The sequence below is a fragment of the Suncus etruscus genome, chromosome 2 (genome assembly GCF_024139225.1).
Source record: "Suncus etruscus isolate mSunEtr1 chromosome 2, mSunEtr1.pri.cur, whole genome shotgun sequence".
NCBI lineage: Eukaryota > Metazoa > Chordata > Mammalia > Eulipotyphla > Soricidae > Suncus > Suncus etruscus.
Genome location: NC_064849.1, coordinates 86,139,220 through 86,159,315, shown reverse-complemented (window position 1 = coordinate 86,159,315; position 20,096 = coordinate 86,139,220). Strand labels below are relative to the sequence as shown.

The 20,096-nt window shown below is 41.2% G+C and overlaps 1 protein-coding gene across 1 annotated transcript in view; it reads right to left on the bottom strand.

The window, feature by feature from the left end:
* The window catches only part of DNAH5 (dynein axonemal heavy chain 5), a 336,377-nt gene that overhangs the window by 164,374 nt on the left and 151,907 nt on the right, over positions 1-20,096 (bottom strand). The window contains exons 30-35 of the mRNA XM_049768362.1: positions 17,578-17,731; positions 15,733-15,896; positions 11,898-12,054; positions 6,807-7,019; positions 5,674-5,898; positions 2,136-2,308 (exon numbers count right to left, since the gene is read on the bottom strand). Of these exons, the coding sequence (XP_049624319.1) occupies positions 2,136-2,308; positions 5,674-5,898; positions 6,807-7,019; positions 11,898-12,054; positions 15,733-15,896; positions 17,578-17,731 (1,086 nt within the window). The remainder of the gene's footprint in view (positions 1-2,135; positions 2,309-5,673; positions 5,899-6,806; positions 7,020-11,897; positions 12,055-15,732; positions 15,897-17,577; positions 17,732-20,096) is intronic.

Here is a 20,096-nt window from a genome sequence, read left to right as displayed (position 1 = left end):
GAGTCCTTCGAAAAGGAGAAAGGGGATAAAGAAGAGGATCAGTCATTTGGGAGAGAAAGAAGAGAGACTGGAAGCCACAAATGGCCTCACAGTAGGGGCTGGTGAGGTGGCGCTAAAGGTAAGGTGTCTGCCTTGCAAGCACTAGCCAAAGAAGGACCACGGTTAGATCCCCCGGTGTCCCATATGGTCCCCCCAAGCCAGGGGCAATTTCTGAGCGCTTAGCCCCTTAGCCAGGAGTAACCCCTGAGCATCAAACGGGTGTGGCCGAAAAACAAAACAAAACAAATGGCCTCACAGGAGATGGTTGTGAAGATGGAAGAGATACCATAGATCTAGGAATGCTGCAGTGGAGAACAGACGTCAGCTGGCACTAAGAAGACAGAGACAGACATCCTGAGATTGCAAGGCGGGGGATTCTGCCAACAATCTGGACAATCAGAGAACAAATTTGCACAGGTGATGGAAAGCAGGGAAGCACAGCTGGAGGTGGAAGAGGTGGAAGTGACTTCAGATGTCTTTGAAGAAGCCTTTGGAGGAATTCTCCACAACTCTGAGGTCCAAAAACAAAGTCAAGCAAACAGCCTCCTCAAAGGGACATGCAGGACAATGCCATCTTTTTCCACCCAGACCTCAGAATAATGAACACAAGAAACTCTACAGGAAATGGTGTCCAATAAAATCTTTCTGCTGCTGTGGTTGGAACAGAGACTGAAGCCAGGGTCTCCTACCCTGGAGGTGTGAGCATTGCTACTGAGCCACGTCCTCAGTACCATAAAATCTTATTGCTCTTTCCTTCTCAATTGAAAATTAACTTCTCTTTTAACAATGTCACAGAGCAAGAAGACAATAACTAGAAAATGACTATATTATTGAGTCAACCTTTCAAATTTTGTCAGAAAATTATTTTAATAGGAGTCCAGGGGTCTATTATATACAGATTAGTGACTAATCCTTACTACTGAGGCCAAATATTGGATTTGATGCTCAGTCATTTTGTCCAAGGTACTTACTCAGCACATGTCTTCACAGACAGTATAGAATGGGTAATGCCACAAAATTCAAATTAGACTAAAATAATTACAGAGTGTTAGCCTTGGAAACACCCTGGGTGACAGCCTAATGCATCTAACAGATGAAGAAATCAAATTTCTCTGACTAAAGAAACTAAATCTTTCTGGACGAAACTGGGTCTCTAAGTGGAAAAAACTCAGGCTCTCTGAGATGAGGAAGCCAAATCTGCGTGGAGGAACTGAGTCTCTTTGAGTTGTGGAAACTGAGTCTGACTGAATTGAATGAACTATCTTTAAGTGAAATGAAGTAAATCTCTTTGATTGTAGGAAACCAAGTCTCTAAGTTGAAGAAACTGAATCTGAGTAGAGGAGACTGAGTCTGAGTGAATAAAACTGTGTCTCTCTAAGTGGAAGAAACTATCTCTGAGTGATAGAAGGTGAATCTCTCTGATTGTAGGAAACCAAGACTCGGAGTGGAAGAAACTGAATCTGACTGGAGGAAACTGATTCTCTCTGAGTGAAGGAAACCAAATCTCCAAGTAGAGAAACTGAGTTTCCTCGAGTGAAGGAAAGTGAGTATCTCTGAATGGAAAAAACAATCTGAGTGGAGGAATTGAGCCTCTCTGAGCAACATGGAAACTCTAATTGAGACAGTTGGTAAGTTGCAAGCAGAGGAAACAAGAAAAAGCTCAAGATGCTGAAACCACTGTCCCCTCCTGTGCTGGACACCTGCCCTGGTATAGATTTCTGCCTGCTGAGAAAGCATCTTCATTGTCTCTATGCAGTTGCCGTATCAACAGGCCCCACAGTTTCTAAAGCAGGTCCTCAAGGCCCACCATGAATTTTACCAACTGACACATACAAACCAATCCTCTTTCCTGCCCACTGAGATCATTTCAACTTAGCATCCACTGGAACCAACACAGAATACAACAGCCATAACAGTCACAGACCTAAATGGCAAGAGAAGACTCATACAGAAAAAATACAGATATAATACAAATACTGAATTTCAAAACTTAGGTAGAAAAGTGTCTCTAAATCCTAAATTTTCTGAAAAACTGTGAGAGAATGAAAAGGTCAGAGAGTCAGCATGGGAAGCTGGGCATAAGGGTCCTGTAGCACCTGTCTGTGAGGGGAGTGATGACAAGCCGGTCAGTGCAACCTAAGAATTCGTTCTGGTAGGTGAAAGCCACGTCAGTAATGCGAATCATCATCTTGTCAGAGTCTTCATGGAAATAAAACCTGCACTGCTTCAGCCACTCAAAGTCAGTAGGGCTCTTGATATGCATGTGGCACTGGAAGGAAAAAGGTGTGTGTTAGACTGAGAGAAGAACATCTTATCTTATCATGATTTATCTTGCCCTGCCTTATCTTATCTTGCTTTCCTTTGCTTTACTTATCTTGTGGACCAAAGGATAGCTCAGTGGGGAAAACAGAGAGAGAGAGAGAGAGAGAGAGAGAGAGAGAGAGAGAGAGAGAGAGAGAGAGAGAGAGAGAGAGAAGAGGGGAGGGGAGGGGAGGGAAGGGGAGGGGAGGTAAGGGGAGGGGAGGAGAGAGGAGGGGAGGGGAGGGGAGGGGAGAGGGGAGCAGAGGGGAGGGGAGGGGGGGAGGGGAGGGGAGGGGAGGGGAGAGGAGGGGAGGGGAGGGGAGAGGAGAGGGGAGGGGAGGGGAGAGGAGGGGAGGGGAGGGGAGAGGGGAGGGGAGCAGAGGGGAGGGGAGGGGGGGAGGGGAGGGGAGGGGAGGGGAGGGGAGAGGAGGGGAGGGGAGGGGAGAGGAGAGGGGAGGGGAGGGGAGAGGAGGGGAGGGGAGGGGAGAGGAGAGGGGAGCAGAGGGGAGGGGAGGGGAGGGGAGAAGAGGGGAGGGGAGGGGAGGGGAGAGGAGAGGAGGGGAGAGGAAGGGAGGGGAGAGGAGGGGAGGGGAGAGGAGGGGAGGGGAGAGGAAGGGAGGGGAGAGGAGGGGAGGGGAGAGGAGGGGAGGGGAGAGGAGGGGAGAGGAGAGGAGAGGAGAGGAGAGGAGAGGAGAGGAGAGGAGAGGAGAGGAGAGGAGAGGAGAGGAGAGGAGAGGAGAGGAGAGGAGAGGAGAGGAGAGGAGAGGAGAGGAGAGGAGAGGAGTATGTAAGTAGTATGTAAGTAGTATGAAACAGTTGAACATAAAACGATGCGAGTTTTTTCATTTCACCTTTAAACTTGCCTAATGTCACAGTCCTTACCATGAACTATAGTCTAGGAGAAACATGGCACACAAGGACAGAACTAGAAAACCTCATAAATGCATCTCTCATGACTATGACAAAGTACATCGTTGGATATTTTAAATCCATTTATTATTTTTTCCTAGGATTTGCAGCAGGCTAAATTGCTCACATCGAAATGACAGGTTATTGCCCGGCAATGCTTTTGTCTGAATATTTTAAACAAATTTTAAGCCACTTTAATCATTTTTCTTTGACAAATAAGAAAATCTAAAATTACTCCCAGCCCTTTATTTCTCAGAGAGGCAAATAGTGGACTTAACTATTAAGAGAAGAGATTAGCACACAATGGCTGAATGTACTGCTTTTATTTCCTTTAAAGCAGAACCAATCTTTCATAATCATTTTTAAATAATGGGGTGAGACACAACCCAGGAAATTATTATTAAAATCAGAGCTTCTTGCCTCTTATCTAACATATTTTATAATCGAGGACAAATTCCCCCCCCAAATTTTTCCATTTTCTATAAATACTCAACACTCCCACACTGTCTCTATAGGTAAGAACCTACACAACACCAGAACATTATAAACTGTATTAGGAGAGATTTTTATAATCATTGACACAAAATGCAGCACAACTTGTAGAGATGTGATTTGTCAAAAGCCCTGAGCAACTCCATTAGCAAAATTACTTATTATTTCTGCAGAAAGAAAGCAGTGGTCTTCAATTAATAACTAAAAAGAGCATAAAACAAATGAAATCTTTTTAGGCTGCTTGTTAAGTGGTCTTTTATCATTAAAAATGATCACGCATACAAAAACTTTAAGTAAGGTCTAATTTCCTCAATAATAGAATAAAAAAAAATCTCTGACAAACAAGTTCTCATCATGAAAAAGATTCTCAACTAAGCAGCTTCAAAAAAAGGATGAACCATGACATTTGCTGCAACCTTTGGACTGGAAGATCTCAGGTGGAGTGAAGTAAATCAGGACAAAGACAAACACAGGATGATCTCACTTATATGTAAATACCTAGATCATCTTTGAGCTCTGACAGAGGTTGAGAGAGGGAAGGAGGGAGAAACGGAGGGAGGGAGGGAGGGAGGGAGGGAGGGAGGGAGGGAGGGAGGGAGGGAGGGAGGGAGGAAGAGAGGGAGGAAGAGAGAGAGGGAGGGAGGAAGGAAGAAAGGAAGGAAGGAAGGAAGGAAGGAAGGAAGGAAGGAAGGAAGGAAGGAAGGAAGGAAGGAAGGAAGGAAGGAAGGAGGGAAGGAGGGAGGGAGGGAAGGAGGGAAGGAGGGAAGGAGGGAGGGAGAAAGGGAGGGAGAAAGGGAGGAAGGGAGAAAGGGAGGAAGGGAGAAAGGGAGGGAGGAAGAGCGGGAAAGAGGGAGGGAGGAAAAAAGAAGAAAGAAAGAAAGGAAGAAGAAAGAAAGAAAGAAAGGAAGAAGAAAGAAAGAAAGAAAGAAAGAAAGAAAGAAAGAAAGAAAGAAAGAAAGAAAGAAAGAAAGAAAGAAAGAAAGAAAGAAAGAAAGAAAAGAAAGAAGAAAGAAAGAAAGAAAGAAGAAAGAAAGAAAGGAGGGAGGGAGGGAGGGAGGGAGGGAGGGAGGGAGGGAGGGAGGGAGGGAGGGAGGGAGGGAGGGAGGGAGGGAGGAAGGAAGGAAGGAAGGAAGGAAGGAAGGAAGGAAGGAAGGAAGGAAGGAAGGAAGGAAGGAAGGAAGGAAGGAAGGAAGGAAGGAAGGAAGGAAGGAAGGAGAGAAAGAGAAATAATGGAGGAAGGGGGTTGAATTTGATTATATTGATGATGTAGAGGAGTGGTACAATTATAAATCCAGAGCACAAACTCAATAACCCTGAAATACTTAAGATCTAAGCTCCAGGCTCCAAACTTTGTAACGTGCCTGTCAAGAGGGACAGGCAGAGGGTCAGGATGGAGTGGGAGAGATGGAGAATTATAAAGTTTGTGAACACTGTATTGCAAGGAATTAATACTGGTGATGGCACTGGTGTTGAAATAGTATATGCCTCAAATGCAATTATCAATAACTTTGTAAATCACAATTCATTTGGGGGGGGTTTGAGGGGTGATACCCGGCAGCGCTCAGGGGTTACTCCTGGCTCTACACTCAGAAGTCACCCCCAGCAGCCTCGGGAGACCATATGGGATGCTGGGATTCAAACCACCATCCTTCTGCATGCAAGGCAAATGCCTTACCACTGTGTTATCTTTCTGGCCCCTAAATCACAATTCTTAGCCTTCTTATTTCTTAGTCCTTTACTTAGCCTTCTCTTTAAATATACTGTATATATTTGCATATTGTATAAATATATATTCTATATACAATATTTAACTATATTTTATAAACTTCTTTAAACTTTTTCTTTAAATATCTTCAAACTAATTCCAGCAGGGGAACACAGTGTCTAGCAGTTGATTTTTTCATTGTGTCAAAGCATATATCAATCATTTACCAGGTCGTCAAAGATGTCCCTTTGGTGTACATGAATCGTAATCAAAGTCTCATATTTCACTCGCTCCACAGCACCCAGCTCCTTGGTTGTCATGTCTATCAGTGTATTCAGGAGCTCCAAGAAAGACTGGTTGGTTTTCTGCATGATTTTCTTATCAAACTTGGCATTTCTAAGGGCCTCTTCTGCATCTCGTGTCCATATCATTTGAATTCCTAATAATCCAACCTGATGGGAGATGAAAAGCTTCGTGAGTGCAGAAGACATTAATATTGACATGTAAAGAGCAATATAGTAAATTGATGCAATAATTATGCATGTGTAAGTAAGGTCACTGATGACATCACATGAGTGAGGTGTTACCCAATCTATAAAATGTTGTTCATACTATGCCCTGAAAACTAAATACATAGTTCCAATTTCTTGTAATTTTATGGATTTATTGCTTAAATCTTATTTTACCCTAGATAATTTTAGTTAATGGCAGGTAAAGAACATGTCTGAAATTTGCTCTCTCTGAAGTAGAATGCCTGTCTTGAATACAGGCAGGGGTGGGTATGGGGGGGGACATTGGTGGTGGGAATGTTGCACTGGTGAAGGGGAGTATTCTGTTTATGACTGAAACCCAACTACAATCATGCTTATAATCATGGTGCTTAAATAAAGATTTTATATAGCAAAAATAATAATCTGCTCTCTATGAATATAGAGTCTACTCTTTGCAAATTTTCAATATAATTCTAACTGATCGGAATAACTAAAAAAAATCTCCCTTTTCTATATTTGTATGCTGAAATATAATTCTCATTGTTTTGGTAAATATATTTCCTGATTAATTGACTTAAATGATTCAGTAGAAATAAAAACTTTTGAGGTAAATAAAATATACACAGGCCATATCTTCAAACAGTTATATGCATATATTCATACATGGGCTTCATTAGATATAAGACCAATCATAAGATCAACGCATCTAAACCATTAAATTAACTATATTTAACATAGTTCTATGAAAATCTCAACACTGGTCTCGAGTTAAACTATAGCCAGTTCTGTAGTTAATGATGGAAAATGTATGGGATTCAAAAGGCTCTTCAGTAAAAGAAAATAACACCTTCGAATCCCAGTGTACTGACCTGAGCAGGGAAGGAAGAAAGAAATTCAATCAGCTGGAATTCCATTTCTTGAATAGCTTCTGCTGCCTGGCGAATCACGAGGTGTAATGAGGACTGAGATTCCTCGAGGAGAGAATTAAGCCAAACCTCCACGTTGCCCTCTGCCATCACAGGGTTAGCCAATTCGATCATCTCCCCCTCCCGAGAGGAAATTGACAGAATGCGATCATAGATCTGTGATAGAAGACAAAAATCAAAATTAGGAATATTATGAAGACTGAGTTCCTCCACTGCTCTCTTAACAGTGTTAGCCTTCCCATAGAAAGTTAAGCAACAGATGATTTAATAAAAGGCAAACTATAGGTATAAAAACAATTTCAAAATCATACTGATTTCAAACTTAAAAAGCTAGTTATGAAATTTAAAAAGGAATACTCAATTAATTCATTACAAATACTTTCTATGGAGAGAGAAAATTTTTTTCTGAGAGAAATAGCCAACATAAATATGATGATTACAATTTATTTCTAATATTTCCCCCAATAAGCAGAAAATCTGAATCCCACATCTCTTTGATATCTGAGATACTTCCTAATTGCTTAAATATCTCTAAGATACTTCTATATCTCCTGGGTAGGTCTCAGATACTTCCTTATCTCTTAGATATCTGATATTTCCTCATATCTTAGATATATCTGAGATACTTCCACATCTCCTAGATAGCTCTCAGACAGTTCCTCATCTCTTAGAGCATTAACCCCATTAGCCATCACATTAAATTTACAAAGACCTGATCAATGGGATTGATATGAACAAAAAGCTTACAAGAAATTCCAACTATCCACTCATGTTGGTGTTTTTATAGGAGCTCTTGGTCTATGTTTAGAAATGTTATGCATTGGACACATTTGTGTTTTTGATTCAGAAGCAATACCAGGGCTGGTCATTTCACATTATGATCCCCACAATATCACAATATAAGGAGAGTACAGTATCTTGGGTTCTAAAACATGGGTTCTCATGATGCTCTACCAGACACTGACACATGGATATTTTCCACAGATGCTGAAAGATGCAACTCTAGGATGGAAGCCTTCCTATAACTGTGCATTCAGAACCATGCCTGAAGCTGTATGTGATAAGCAGCAGCAGAGCATTTCTTTTGCATGTTTGAGGAAGAGTCTGGGTTCTGCCCCAGCAGTGTTCCCCCACCAAAAAAAAAAGAAAAAAAGCCTGTTCTAGAATTGGGTGCTGAAAGGAGAAAAAGTGATAGGCATGATGCCACTCAAAACAATAATGCATACCTTTCTAAAAAGGGGTGGGGTAAAAGAGGGAGAGGTAGAGAGAGGGGGGAGAGAGAGAGAGACAGACAGAGATGGGGGAGAGAGACAGAGAGACTATCTTTCCCATAGGCAGGCAGGGGAGAGGACAGGAGCAGAAACTGGGGACATTGGTGGCTAGAAATATGCACTCGTGAAGGGGGTTGTACATAGCATGACTGAAACTCAATCATGAATAACTTTTTATCTGTGGGGAGGAAAAGTTAACCATATTATGAGTAACCTTGTATCCATGGTGTTTAAATAAAGTAATTTTTTAACAAACCTGTTCTTCTTGGGATTTCCATTCTGATTAAACAAAATTAAATAGCAAATGGATTTTGTGTGTGTCTTACTAAGTGGAATAGTATTTTCTTCAACTAAGAACCCAACCCAAGGCTTTGTCAAGACTTTGCTGAAGCAGCTTTATCTTTTTCATTCTGACTTTGCAACCTCTGGATGCTTTCCACTCTGTCTCCTACAGAGCCAGAGAAACTTTCTGAAATGTAAGAAAAGTCATTGCCTATTTAAATACATTTCATGGCCTTTGACCTGTCAGGCAGAAATTCAATTCTATAGCAGAAGAAAACACAGAGTGAGGACTAAGTCCTGAGCATCTCTGTGAGGGGCCTCATAAAGAAACAACAAACAGCAAACAACTCCATTAGGAGATACACTTGGGCTGTTCAATCTGGTGTCTGTGCTTCCTTCTAACCTTCCATAGCTCTTTACTCCCTAAGAGTGGAGGAACATGGTCTCTGCAAATGAAACCAAGCTCACAAGAGGTCAGACTGCCTAAGTTTAAACTCATATCCAAAGACTAGTGTCCTAGAAAGATGGCAAAGGAGGTAAAGAAACACAGATACACAAGAAGCACATCATGTGAAGATAAAGACAGAGATCAAATGAGGGGCCCACAAGCCAAGGAGGACTGGGGACCACCAACTTCCCCAGAAATGAGGAATGACTGGAGAGATTCTTTCTCCAAACCTCCAGCAGAAACCCTGCCAACACAGTCATCCAGAACACATAAAAAATTCACTTTCGTTGCTTTGACATATTGATACCAGCATGTACCACTGGTGGTCCACACTTGAATGTGGCTTCATTGACACAAATTGGAGTGTTGACATCAAAGTAATTCAGAGAAACTAAGGAAACCAACACACTCCCTCACTCCCCACGCTGATGTGAATCTGGTTCTGACCACCACTCTCTCTGTCTCTCTGTCTATCTGGCTGTCTCTGTCTCTCTCTTTCTCTTTATGCTCTACTCAACCTCAAACATTCTAGGCAAACATAGCCAACTCCTGCAGGAAGCTTTATCATATCGAGTGAGGGCTTTCATGTGCCTTATGTATAATGCAAGCATAAAAAGACCAAAGCTACCTGCAGTTAGTTTCCAGATTTCCCCTGAAATGTAGTGCTACACTAAAGCAACTTTCAAAAAGAAAGTGGGTGAGGGACAGAGAAGAGAGTTTGGGCCACACTTAGCCATGCTTGCTTACTCCTGGCACTGCACTCAGGAATCACTCCTGGTGGATTCAGGAGAGCATACAAGATGCCAGGGAAGGAGCCCAAGTTGGCTGTGCAAAGAAAGTGCCCTCCCTGCTGTGCTCTCTGGCCCCAAGCAATTTCTATTTTAATAGGAAACATTCTTGCAGCCCCAGGATTAGCAGCCTGCCTGGTGCACTGCAAGGGATTTAGGTTTAAAGGACTGATTTTTAATGACAATAGACTAGCTCCAGCACTAACTACACTCTTGTCTTCAGTAGCCTCCAGCTGCTAACTCTGGTCTCCACCTGGAGTCCTCAGAGTGGCAGAGTTCCATGATTAAGCCTGGCATTCAGCTCAAGATAGTTTTTCAACTATTGCAAATTGTATACTCGAGTGGATTCAGAAAAATGAAACTAAAGGTGTGTAAAGCATTAGAGGAAAACTGAATAGAGTCTGAAATTGGAATGATCTCTATACTCTGAAAAATGGGGTAAATGCAACAAAGTGTGGGGACAGATATGCAAACTCTCTCATATTTAATGATCTCTTTGAATCTCACATAACTCTATGAATCAAAAAAGTTGTTGAAGCACTTTAAAATGTTTTAATTGGGGTCGGAGCGATAGTGCAGCAGTTGGGTGTTTCCCATGCACGTGGCTGACCCAGGACAGACCTGGGTTCAATCCCTGGCACCCCATGTGGTCCCCAAGCCAGGAGCAATTTCTGAGTGCAGAGCCAGGAGTAACCCCTGAGCTTCACAGGGTGTGATCCAAAAACCAAAGAAGAAAAAAGTTTTAATTTAACAAGATATAAAACAAGAAAGCACAATTCAGCCTGATTAATTTGTTTTGTTTTAAGTTTTTGAACCACATTGCATCACTTGCAATTCTCAACAACAAGAAATTTTATGAGCAATTGACTTCTGTGATTTGTTGAATTTCTAAATTGTCAAATTGGTAAGTAAAACTAGGAGTGCACGGGGCAGGAAGGTGGCGCTAGAGGTAAGGTGTCTGCCTCGCAAGCGCTAGCATAGGTCGGCAGTTCGGTCCCCCAGCGTCCCATATGGTACCCCCAAGCCAGGGGCGATTTCTGAGCGTGTAGCCAGGAGTAACCCCTGAGCGTCAAATGGGTGTGGCCCAAAAACAAAAACAAAAACAAAAAACTAGGAGTGCTGAGTGGCTCAAGTGATAGTCCAAAGGCAAAGGCATTGGCCATGGGCTTGGAGAGATAGCACAGTGGCGTTTGCCTTGCAAGCAGCAGATCCAGGACCAAAGGTGGTTGGTTCGAGTCCCTGTGTCCCATATGGTCCCCCGTGCCTGCCAAGAGCTATTTTTGAGCAGACAGCCACGAGTAACCCCTGAGCACCGCCGGGTGTGGCCCCCTACCCAAAAAAAGGCATTGGCCATGTATGTGACAGACCTAAATTCAATCCCTAGCACCCCATATGGTCCTACTAGGTGTGTCCCAAAATAAAACAAAACAAAAATACATGAGTGTTAAGTTACACCTTATTTTACCTAAAACAAAGGTCATTCCTGGTTCCTTTGTATGTTTGTTTACAACTTGGATTTACCTCAAAATAGAGATTGTCTTACTTGGAAACCTGGGTGGGACTGGCTTAGGATAGCCTGAGATATCTATCCTTGATCTGTCCTTACTGCCCCACTTAGAGGTGGGTACTGTATTTAAGAAAAACGGCAGCTCTGGTAGGCCTCTGGCTCTCCAGACAGGGTAGAAGACTGCCAGACTACATATTTCATCCTCAGCCTGGTTTGGATTATTTCATGCATGACCCTGATTCAGACTTGTTCATCTGGGGGTGGAGATATGGCAAGTAAAACAGAAATACTTACTGGACTTTCCTAGCCCCCATAAAGTAATTTGTTCATCAAAATTGGGATACTAAGAGGAAAAAAATCACAATGCAAAAACAAACTAAATCCAAAAGTTTATTTTTAAGCCTGGCTGAGAGATAATGGCCAGGAAACCTGTAAAAACACAAGACTGACAGGCCAGGGATACAGCTCATCATTCGGGGGACATGTAAGTTCTAACCAGTTCCACATGCCCCACCACCAACCAGGGACTTCCAGGGACTCCCTAGTGGACCCAGCATGGAAACAACTCACTTGATTGGCTGAATACCACAGGAGATATGGTCTAATCCCCCAAGCACTGTTTGGGAGTCCCACCCAAAAACGAAATACCATTAAAAACACCATGTCTGAGGACAACTGACTAAAGCCAACTGAGATGTTAATATGCAAACATGGTTGACGATGTGGAACGAGGCAAACCTTGTCATGAAACTTGACCGTTTTGATGTTGTCAAACACATTCAGTAAATGGGCCTGGATGGTGTGTGTGTCTGAGGCCTGTCCCAGAATCTCCAACAAGGCTGGGTCTGATACGAAGAAGAAGCGAGGGAAGCAGAGTCTTTTCTTTTCCAAGTATCTAAGTAGAAGGAGAGAGATAAACATTATAAAAACACAAGCAGATGATTCCAAGAATAAAGTCATCTGGGGGCCAAAGATATAGCACAACGGCAGGGCATTTGCCTTGCATGTGGCATACCTGGGAGGGACCTGGTTTGTTTCCCAGCATCCCATAAGGTCTCCAGCCTGCCTTGGGGCTATTTCTGAGTGCAGAGCCAGGAGTGACCCCTGAGCACCACCAGGTGTGGCCCAAGGACCAATCAATCCATCACTCAATGAATAAATCAATAAATAAAGTTTGAAAAAAAAAAACAAGAAAGAACAAAGCCATCTGGCTGGAGAAGTGAGGATGCTTCTGTAACCATCAGATTTTCACCCAATGCCATTCAATATTTATGTTCTAGTTTAGCTCTCTACTAATTTGGCCAAATTGCTCTCCAAACTGGGCTGGGCAAACCAATGGTTGTTTACCCAGCTGGTGAGGGAATATTGGTATATTTTGTTTTGGTTTGGTTTGATTTTTGGGCCACACCTGGTGACGCTCAGGGGTTACTCCTGGATATGCACTCAGAAATCGCTCCTGGCTCAGGACGCTGGGGGATCAAACTGTGGTCTGTCCTAGGTCAACTGCGTGCAAGGCAAACACCTACTGTGTCATCGCTCCAGCCCCTTTGTCTTTCATCTGTGCAAGGTACCTTGCTTGGACTTCACCTGGGAAACCCTGGCACTGCCTTTGTAAAGAGCAGGATGGGATGTTTTTACATGGGGATTTTTTTTTAGGTTCGATTATTTTGCAAGCACAGTGCCGAGTCAGCTGAAAGCTTCAGCTTCTCATTCTTGGTTTGCCAAGGACTCCATCATCAAAGCAGAAAAAAGTCCAGCTGTGAAGGGGATGTAGGAAACCTCAACTCTGTTTGCTGACTCTGAAGCAACTATATGCAGGCAATGCTCATGTCTAGTCCTGCTTTCAACTGCATGTTTGCTGCTGCTGTTGTTCTGTTTCACAAACATCCCTGATGCTGTGAGCATCATTTTTCTGCTCTTCTCACAGCTATGCTTCTCTGTCTTCATTTTCCTTGCACACTTTGATGTAATTAATTCAATGGAATTTCTTTAAATGTTATTGGTTGGAGGGGTCGGGGGTCTCATTCCCTGGCAGTGATACTGAAGGTAGGACATACAAAGCCTACTAGTAATCAAACCCTTGCAAAGACGTACTACTCAACCACTTGAACTATCTCTGGGTCTCTGCAATTTCTACTCGAAAGCTTACCAGAAATCATTTTCAAACTGTGGTTTTTTTTTTCATTTCTGTTTTTTGTACATCGATTCTATCTGTATGGTGTGTAAAATTATGATAGAACCAAGCTTTTTTCATAGAAACAGAAATCTAAGGAAAATAGAGTTTTTACTAAAGAATTAAGTGAATCAGCAATCAGAGCCAGGTGAAGGCTTCAAGAACATGCATAGAAAACTTCAGATGGATGGTAGAGTCAGTCAAGCACAGATTTTTGTTCTTTTGAGTTAGATGCCCAGTATGAGGACAAATTTCCAATACAAAGAGACTGAAAGAAAAAAAGCAAAGAAAGACATATATGGGCGGGCCAGGGTCAGTGAGAAACCTGTAATCCTTAAAATGACAAACCATCTTCTTCAACACTATAAAACAGACCTTGCCTGTGGCAGTAAAAGAACAGCTGTCACAGGGCTGGAGAGATAGCACAGCCGTGGGGCATTTGCCTTGCATGCAGCCGAGCTGGGAAGGACCCAGTGAGATTCCCAGCAACCGATATGGTTCCCCAGCCTGCGAGGGTGATTTCTGAGTGCAGAGCCAGGAGTAACCCCTAAGCACTGCTGGGTCTGACCCAAAAACCAACCAACTAATCATTCAATCAATAAATAAAGTTAAAAAATGTTATTAAAAAAAACTGTTGGGGCCAGTGAGGTGGCGCTAGAGGTAAGGTGTCTGCCTTGCAAGCGCTAGCCAAGGAAGGACAGTGGTTCGATCCCCCAAAACCCTATATGGTCCTCCCATGCCAGGGGCAATTTCTGAGTGCTTAGCCAGGAGTAACCCCTGAGCATCAAACGGGTGTGGTCAAAAAAAATTGTCACAGTTGTTTCCACAACTCTAAATAAATGCTCATAAACTGAAGAATATTTGGAAATACCTGGTCAGAGAGATAGTACAGGGATTAATGTATTTGACTTGCACGCAGCTGGCCTGGTTCAATTCACTGGACCCTAGATGGTTCCCTGAGCACCTTCAGAAGTAATCTCTGAACACAAAATTGGGAGTAAGCCCTTAGAACTATGGGGTATGCCCCCCATAAAGGAACAAGAAAGAGTGTATATATAAATATCCTTGAATATTACAATTCTCTACTTTGTTTTACCTCATATTTTCTGCATCTTTCTACAAATTGAGAAGAAAAAAAAAAGAGGATGAAGCCCAGGGCCAAGTGGTTTTAGGCACATTGGTGGAGAAAGAAAATGGTCAGAACTAAATACCCAAGCCAAAGTCAAGGACAATAGAATCAAGAGACCCAAATTATAACAATATAAACTTAAAATGGACCTGTTATACTGGTAGACCAGGTGGCTAAGGGCAGGGGTATGAGATGCATGCTGGGAACTTTGGTAAAGAATGGTCGCTACCGGTGGTGGAAATGACCCTAATTCGCTGTCACTATATGCCTGAAATACAACTATGTAATTTGTAATTGTGAATTTGTGTAATTGTTTAATTTGTGAATTTGTAATTCACAGTAGTCTCAATAAAAAAATTTTTTTGCTGCCTTTTGGGCCACACCCAGTGACACTCAGGTGTTACTCCTGTCTAAGTGCTCAGAAATTGCTCCTGGCTCAGGGGACCATATGAAACACCAGGTGATCAAACTGCAGTCCATCCTAGGTTAGCGCATGCAAGGCAAACACCCTACCACTTGAGCCACTGCTCCGGCCCCAATAAAATATAAACAAGTATTTAAAGAATATTACAATTCTCAGGGTCAGAGCAGTGGCGTTAGCAGTGCCTTGCATGTGCTAATCTAGGACAGATCCCCCAGAGCCCTTTATGGTTCCCCAAACCAGGAGCTATTTTTCAGTGCATAGCCAGGAGTAGCCCCTGAGTGTCATCGGGTGTGGCCCCCAAAAAAGAATATTACAATTCTCATATTTTTACTTTCCTGATTTGATTTTGATTCCCCAAAGGGAAAAAAACTAACTACTACTCTTGTATTTCATTCAGCTCCACATACATAAAGCACATGTGCCAGTATATCTGTGAGTGTCTGTAACTGTACAGCAGCCTCCTACCTAGATAATCTTGACTGCCTTTGAACACTACAAACTACTCATATTTATAGAGCACGATGCAATAACATTTTGATAGTTCAGATGTTTCTCTAAGACTATTATAAAGGGAATACGCCTGTTTATTTAAAAGAACAGCTTAAGAATGGTTGTAAACTCCTGCCTTAGTGCTGACATCAACCCACTGTGATTCCACTATCTGAATACATCTAGCCAAGGACTCCAGAAAAAATAGGGGTCCACATGGCTCTTTTATCTATGCACCAAGGACAGCCAAGAATAAGTCTTGGCCAAAGAAAACCAAGTTGACTATAGACAACTAGTCTCCCTGGCACCTTTGCCATCGGAGAGACCCAGCAAGATGTACCAGCACTGGTGAACTCACCCTGTCAGGGACTTCTGGCACATTTCCAACTGCTCCAGCAGATGCGGCAGTAACTGCCCCATGGTTTCGTCCCCCACACAACATTGAACCACATTTGGGGTCTCGTGTGCCCGAGTCATGATCTTCACCCAGGACTTGTCTATGTTGGAAAAGCGCTTGGCTTCCTGTGAGAACCAGGGAATAAAGCAATAGTGTGAACCTTATGATGTCAAGGACAGAGCATGTCACCTTCTCTCACCCTGACCCAATCTGACCCATGGGACACACAGCATGACACCTTAAACCTCAGACAGGTTCTATTCTCATCCTCCCAATTGAACCCTATCACCACCTTCTTAAATAAGGATACTAAATTTAACCCTAATAACCACATTTGATGTTTTCAGAGAATATCTTTGAATTTTCTTATTCTTTATATTTATTGTGAACTGGATCATTTGAATATTGAGGGGGAAAAAGAGTGAACATTTAAAAAAAAGTTAAAGTAGCTAAAAAGATGTTATAGCAGGTAGTATATTTGTTTTACCAGCTGTCAATCCTACATTGACTCTCAGGAACATATTTGGTCCTCCAAGCTCTGCCAGAAGTAATCTCTAAGTGCAGAGCCATGAGTAAGTCCTCAATACCACTAGATATGGCTCCCAAACCAAATAATAAGAACCAAAATTAAATCTGGTAGAACCCAATATGAGTTTTTTTAGATGTTTCTATAGAAAAAATGGAGAAATGACCAGATTTTTTAATAAGAGGGTAGAATAATGAGTATATACAATCAAACATGATGGCAAGAATCCCCTCTAGCTCTTTCAGTATTGCATGTGAAAGTTTCCATTATTAAGTTCAGTTGGAAGTTCTTTACCCATCAAGAAGAAAAGCATGCCAAATATAAAAGCTAAATAAAATAACAAAACTTACATTATATCTATGGATATATTTCACTAGTAGCCAAAAAATAAATGGGCAAGTAGATATGTAATTAAATAGAAAATTAAAAAAAGAGAAAGCTTCACATAGGAGATGTAAAAAAAAAAGACCAATATAATCCTGCTTATAAATTCAAGTATGTTGTTGTAAATATTATAATTTGGCAAACAATTTAAGGTAATTGAATAAGAATCCTTAAGATATTGTAGCGTTTTTCTTCCAAAAAGCTTAAAATACATTCTCCATAGACCTCATGAGATGACTATAATTTGATGAGAAAAACATACTCAACACCTTAATATGAATTTTTTGACAGATATTTTTGCAGTTTATTTTTGAGCCTAAGTTTTTCAGTACAGATATAATGTATATTTGGCATAGTGTGAGTTATTTTTACATGCCAGTAGTGAAGAGCAATTTAACCTAACCACTCCATAATTCTATACTGTTTCAAATTCTACCTTCTGATTATCTGAAATATATCAAGAGTTCAGGTTTTCATTCTTCATTTTTTTTTGCCCTCTGTCTCCTTTCAAGCCTAATTATTTGATATCATTCTTTCCTAATCTTTCATATCCACCCATCTTTTCCATAATTATCCATCTTGAAAGACTAGTTCCATAGCAACACCTAACAGACTGAGGAGATGGGCTTTAAAGAGGTTGAAATAAAAAGTGCAGTTTTAAAAGAATCCTAGTTATGGCTTCTTTAGATGATAATCCAAGTGAAGAATTGAAGACATATTTCAGCTGGTAAGGTGCTTGGCTTGCACAAGACCGATTCAGATTCAATTCCTGGCCCATAGGATATCTAAGGTACCACCAAGAGTGATCCCTGAGTACTGAGCTGTACTCCAGCCTGGAGTATAGCCAGGTGTATCCCAAAAATTCAATATAATAAAATAAAGAGAAGACTAAAAACCTTGGGAAGCTGCTTAGCAATGTCTCCACCCACAAATACAGCTTCTAAGTAAATCCACAAGTTCTGCACCATCATCCAGTTCTCAATGATGTCCGTGGTGTTGGAGAGATACTGTACCCATTTCTGAATCTGGCTTTTGAATGGCATATTGTACCTACAATGAAAAACATGATTAGCAAATTTGAGGACTTGGGTGCATCTTCTTCTAGCTATTTTCCAACACAAAGACATTTTCTTTATATTTTTATTGAATCATCCTGAGATAGTGTTTAAAAGTTCTTGATGGTTGTATTTCATAGAATATCCTAATATCTGTCCCTTCACTGATGTTAATTTTCTACCACCAGTATCCTCAATTTACCTCCTCTCCCTTCCCCTCACCAGCCCTAAAAGTCATTTAAAATTTTAAATTTTACTTCTTCTTTACATTTATAAATATACGGTTTTCTTGTTTTAAAATGTATCTTGGAGATTTCTTAAATGATTTCTATCTACCCAATGTTGTGCCATGTAAGTTACACATGACCTCTTAGTTAACTCAAAGTGGTAAAAAACTAAAGCTATCTGAAGTTGCATATAATATCATAAGATACCTAGAAAACCCTAAAGTCTACTCTTTAATAAAAAATAAAAACCTCTTAGAAACAACAAACCATTAAAGGGACAGGCTACAAAAATCAATATACTAAAAGGTTACATTTTTGTAAGTGAACAATGAAGTTAAAAGAAAAGGAAAAGAAAACCATCCAAAATAGAAAAAGCCAAAGTAAAAGACTAGACAGTACTAAATCATAACAAATCCTGGCACTGGAATTTGGAACCAATTACTAAACAGCGAGGATGGAGAGGGAAGGCTCAGAAGAGACAAAAGGATAGTATGAAGGGTGAGTTAACCCACTTTGGTGAATTGGGGGAGGCAGGGTTGTTTTATATATCAATACCTAAAATTCCACACTATTATCACTTCCTAAACTGCAATACTAAGATAAATAGAACTGTATTTCAAAATAAAAACAAAAAAGAACAATCTACTTAAAAATTGCATTGAAAGTATCAGGTATCTGGGCCAGAAGATCATACAGAAGGTAGGGCACTTGCTTTCTGTAGAATCCACTCAGGTTAAATCCCTGATACCATATATGGTCTTCTGAGTCCTACCAGGAGTGATCCCTGAGCACAGAGCCAGGAGTAAGGCCTGAGCACCTCAGGATCTTAAAGCAAAATAAGGACTTCTTCCTTTCTGTAATATAGGAGGGCTCTCTAATAACGAGGGTTCTTGACACCTTTGTGGGATCCATTCCAGTTCAGGGATAGATTCTACAGTGATCACAGAATTTAGACAGAGGATGTCCCTGCTGACCAGAATCTTGGCGCCCCCTGCAAGAAGATGTTGGCATGAACTCCGACTAACCTAACTTGCACAGGACTCTATAATAAACATCTGAATGTCACACCGACCTCCAGGCTGCCATGAGGTTTTGGCTATACACTTGAGATCTCTTGAATAAACTTCTCTAAAATTTTCATAGACTGAATTGTTAAACTGACATTTTCATGATCTGTACATCTTTCTGGAATGTTTATTTATTTTGTTCACTCAAATGAAATTCCAGAGCAGCAAAGGTCTTTGTTTAAATAGGTCACTTTATCTCAGAGAGCAGATAAGGCAGAGTAGATGTTTATTTATATGAGTCTGGTACAAATTCCTCACGAAGTCTACCTGAGGGTTTGATTTAAGTGATAAGGGAAGTTTCCAGATCCCTTAAGACATTTTTTTTCTTTAATTTACACCTGTCCCCTATCTACCTCCCTACTAAGCTTCATCGTATTTGAATATAAACAGTGACCAGATTCTTGTAAAACTCACCAAACCCAGGTAACTCTTGTGGAAGGAGTGGAACATTGTATATCTAAAACTCAACTATAGGTGACTTTATAAAACATGATTCTTAATAAAATTAAATTTTAAAAAAATTCACCAAATCACAAACAAATCATATTTTATTACCAATGTTCTATTATCAATGGTTTAAATCTTTAAATTTAAATTTAAATCTTTAAGATTTAATCATTTGTTACATTACTCATTTCAAACACTTGGATGTATCAGTAAATGGAAAAGAGAATTTTTTAAAGCAATACTATATAATTATTTCATCCTGTCTTTTTTTTTTTTTTTGGTTTTGGGTCAGACCCAGCAGCACTCAGGGGTAAGCTCCACACTCAGAAATCGCTCCTGGCAGGCTCGGGGGACCATATGGGATGCCAGGATTCGAACCAATGACCTTCTGCATGAAAGGCAAACGGCTTACCTCCATGCTATCTCTCCAGTCCCAATTATTCCATCCTGTCTTAAAAACATTAATAACACCTATACTAGGAGAATAGAGGAACATTTTATAGAGTAACGATAAAGTCATCTTTTTTTTTTTTTTTTTTTGGTTTTTGGGCCACACCCGGTGATGCTCAGGGGTTATTCCTGGCTATGCGCTCAGAAGTCGCTCCTGGCTTGGGGGACC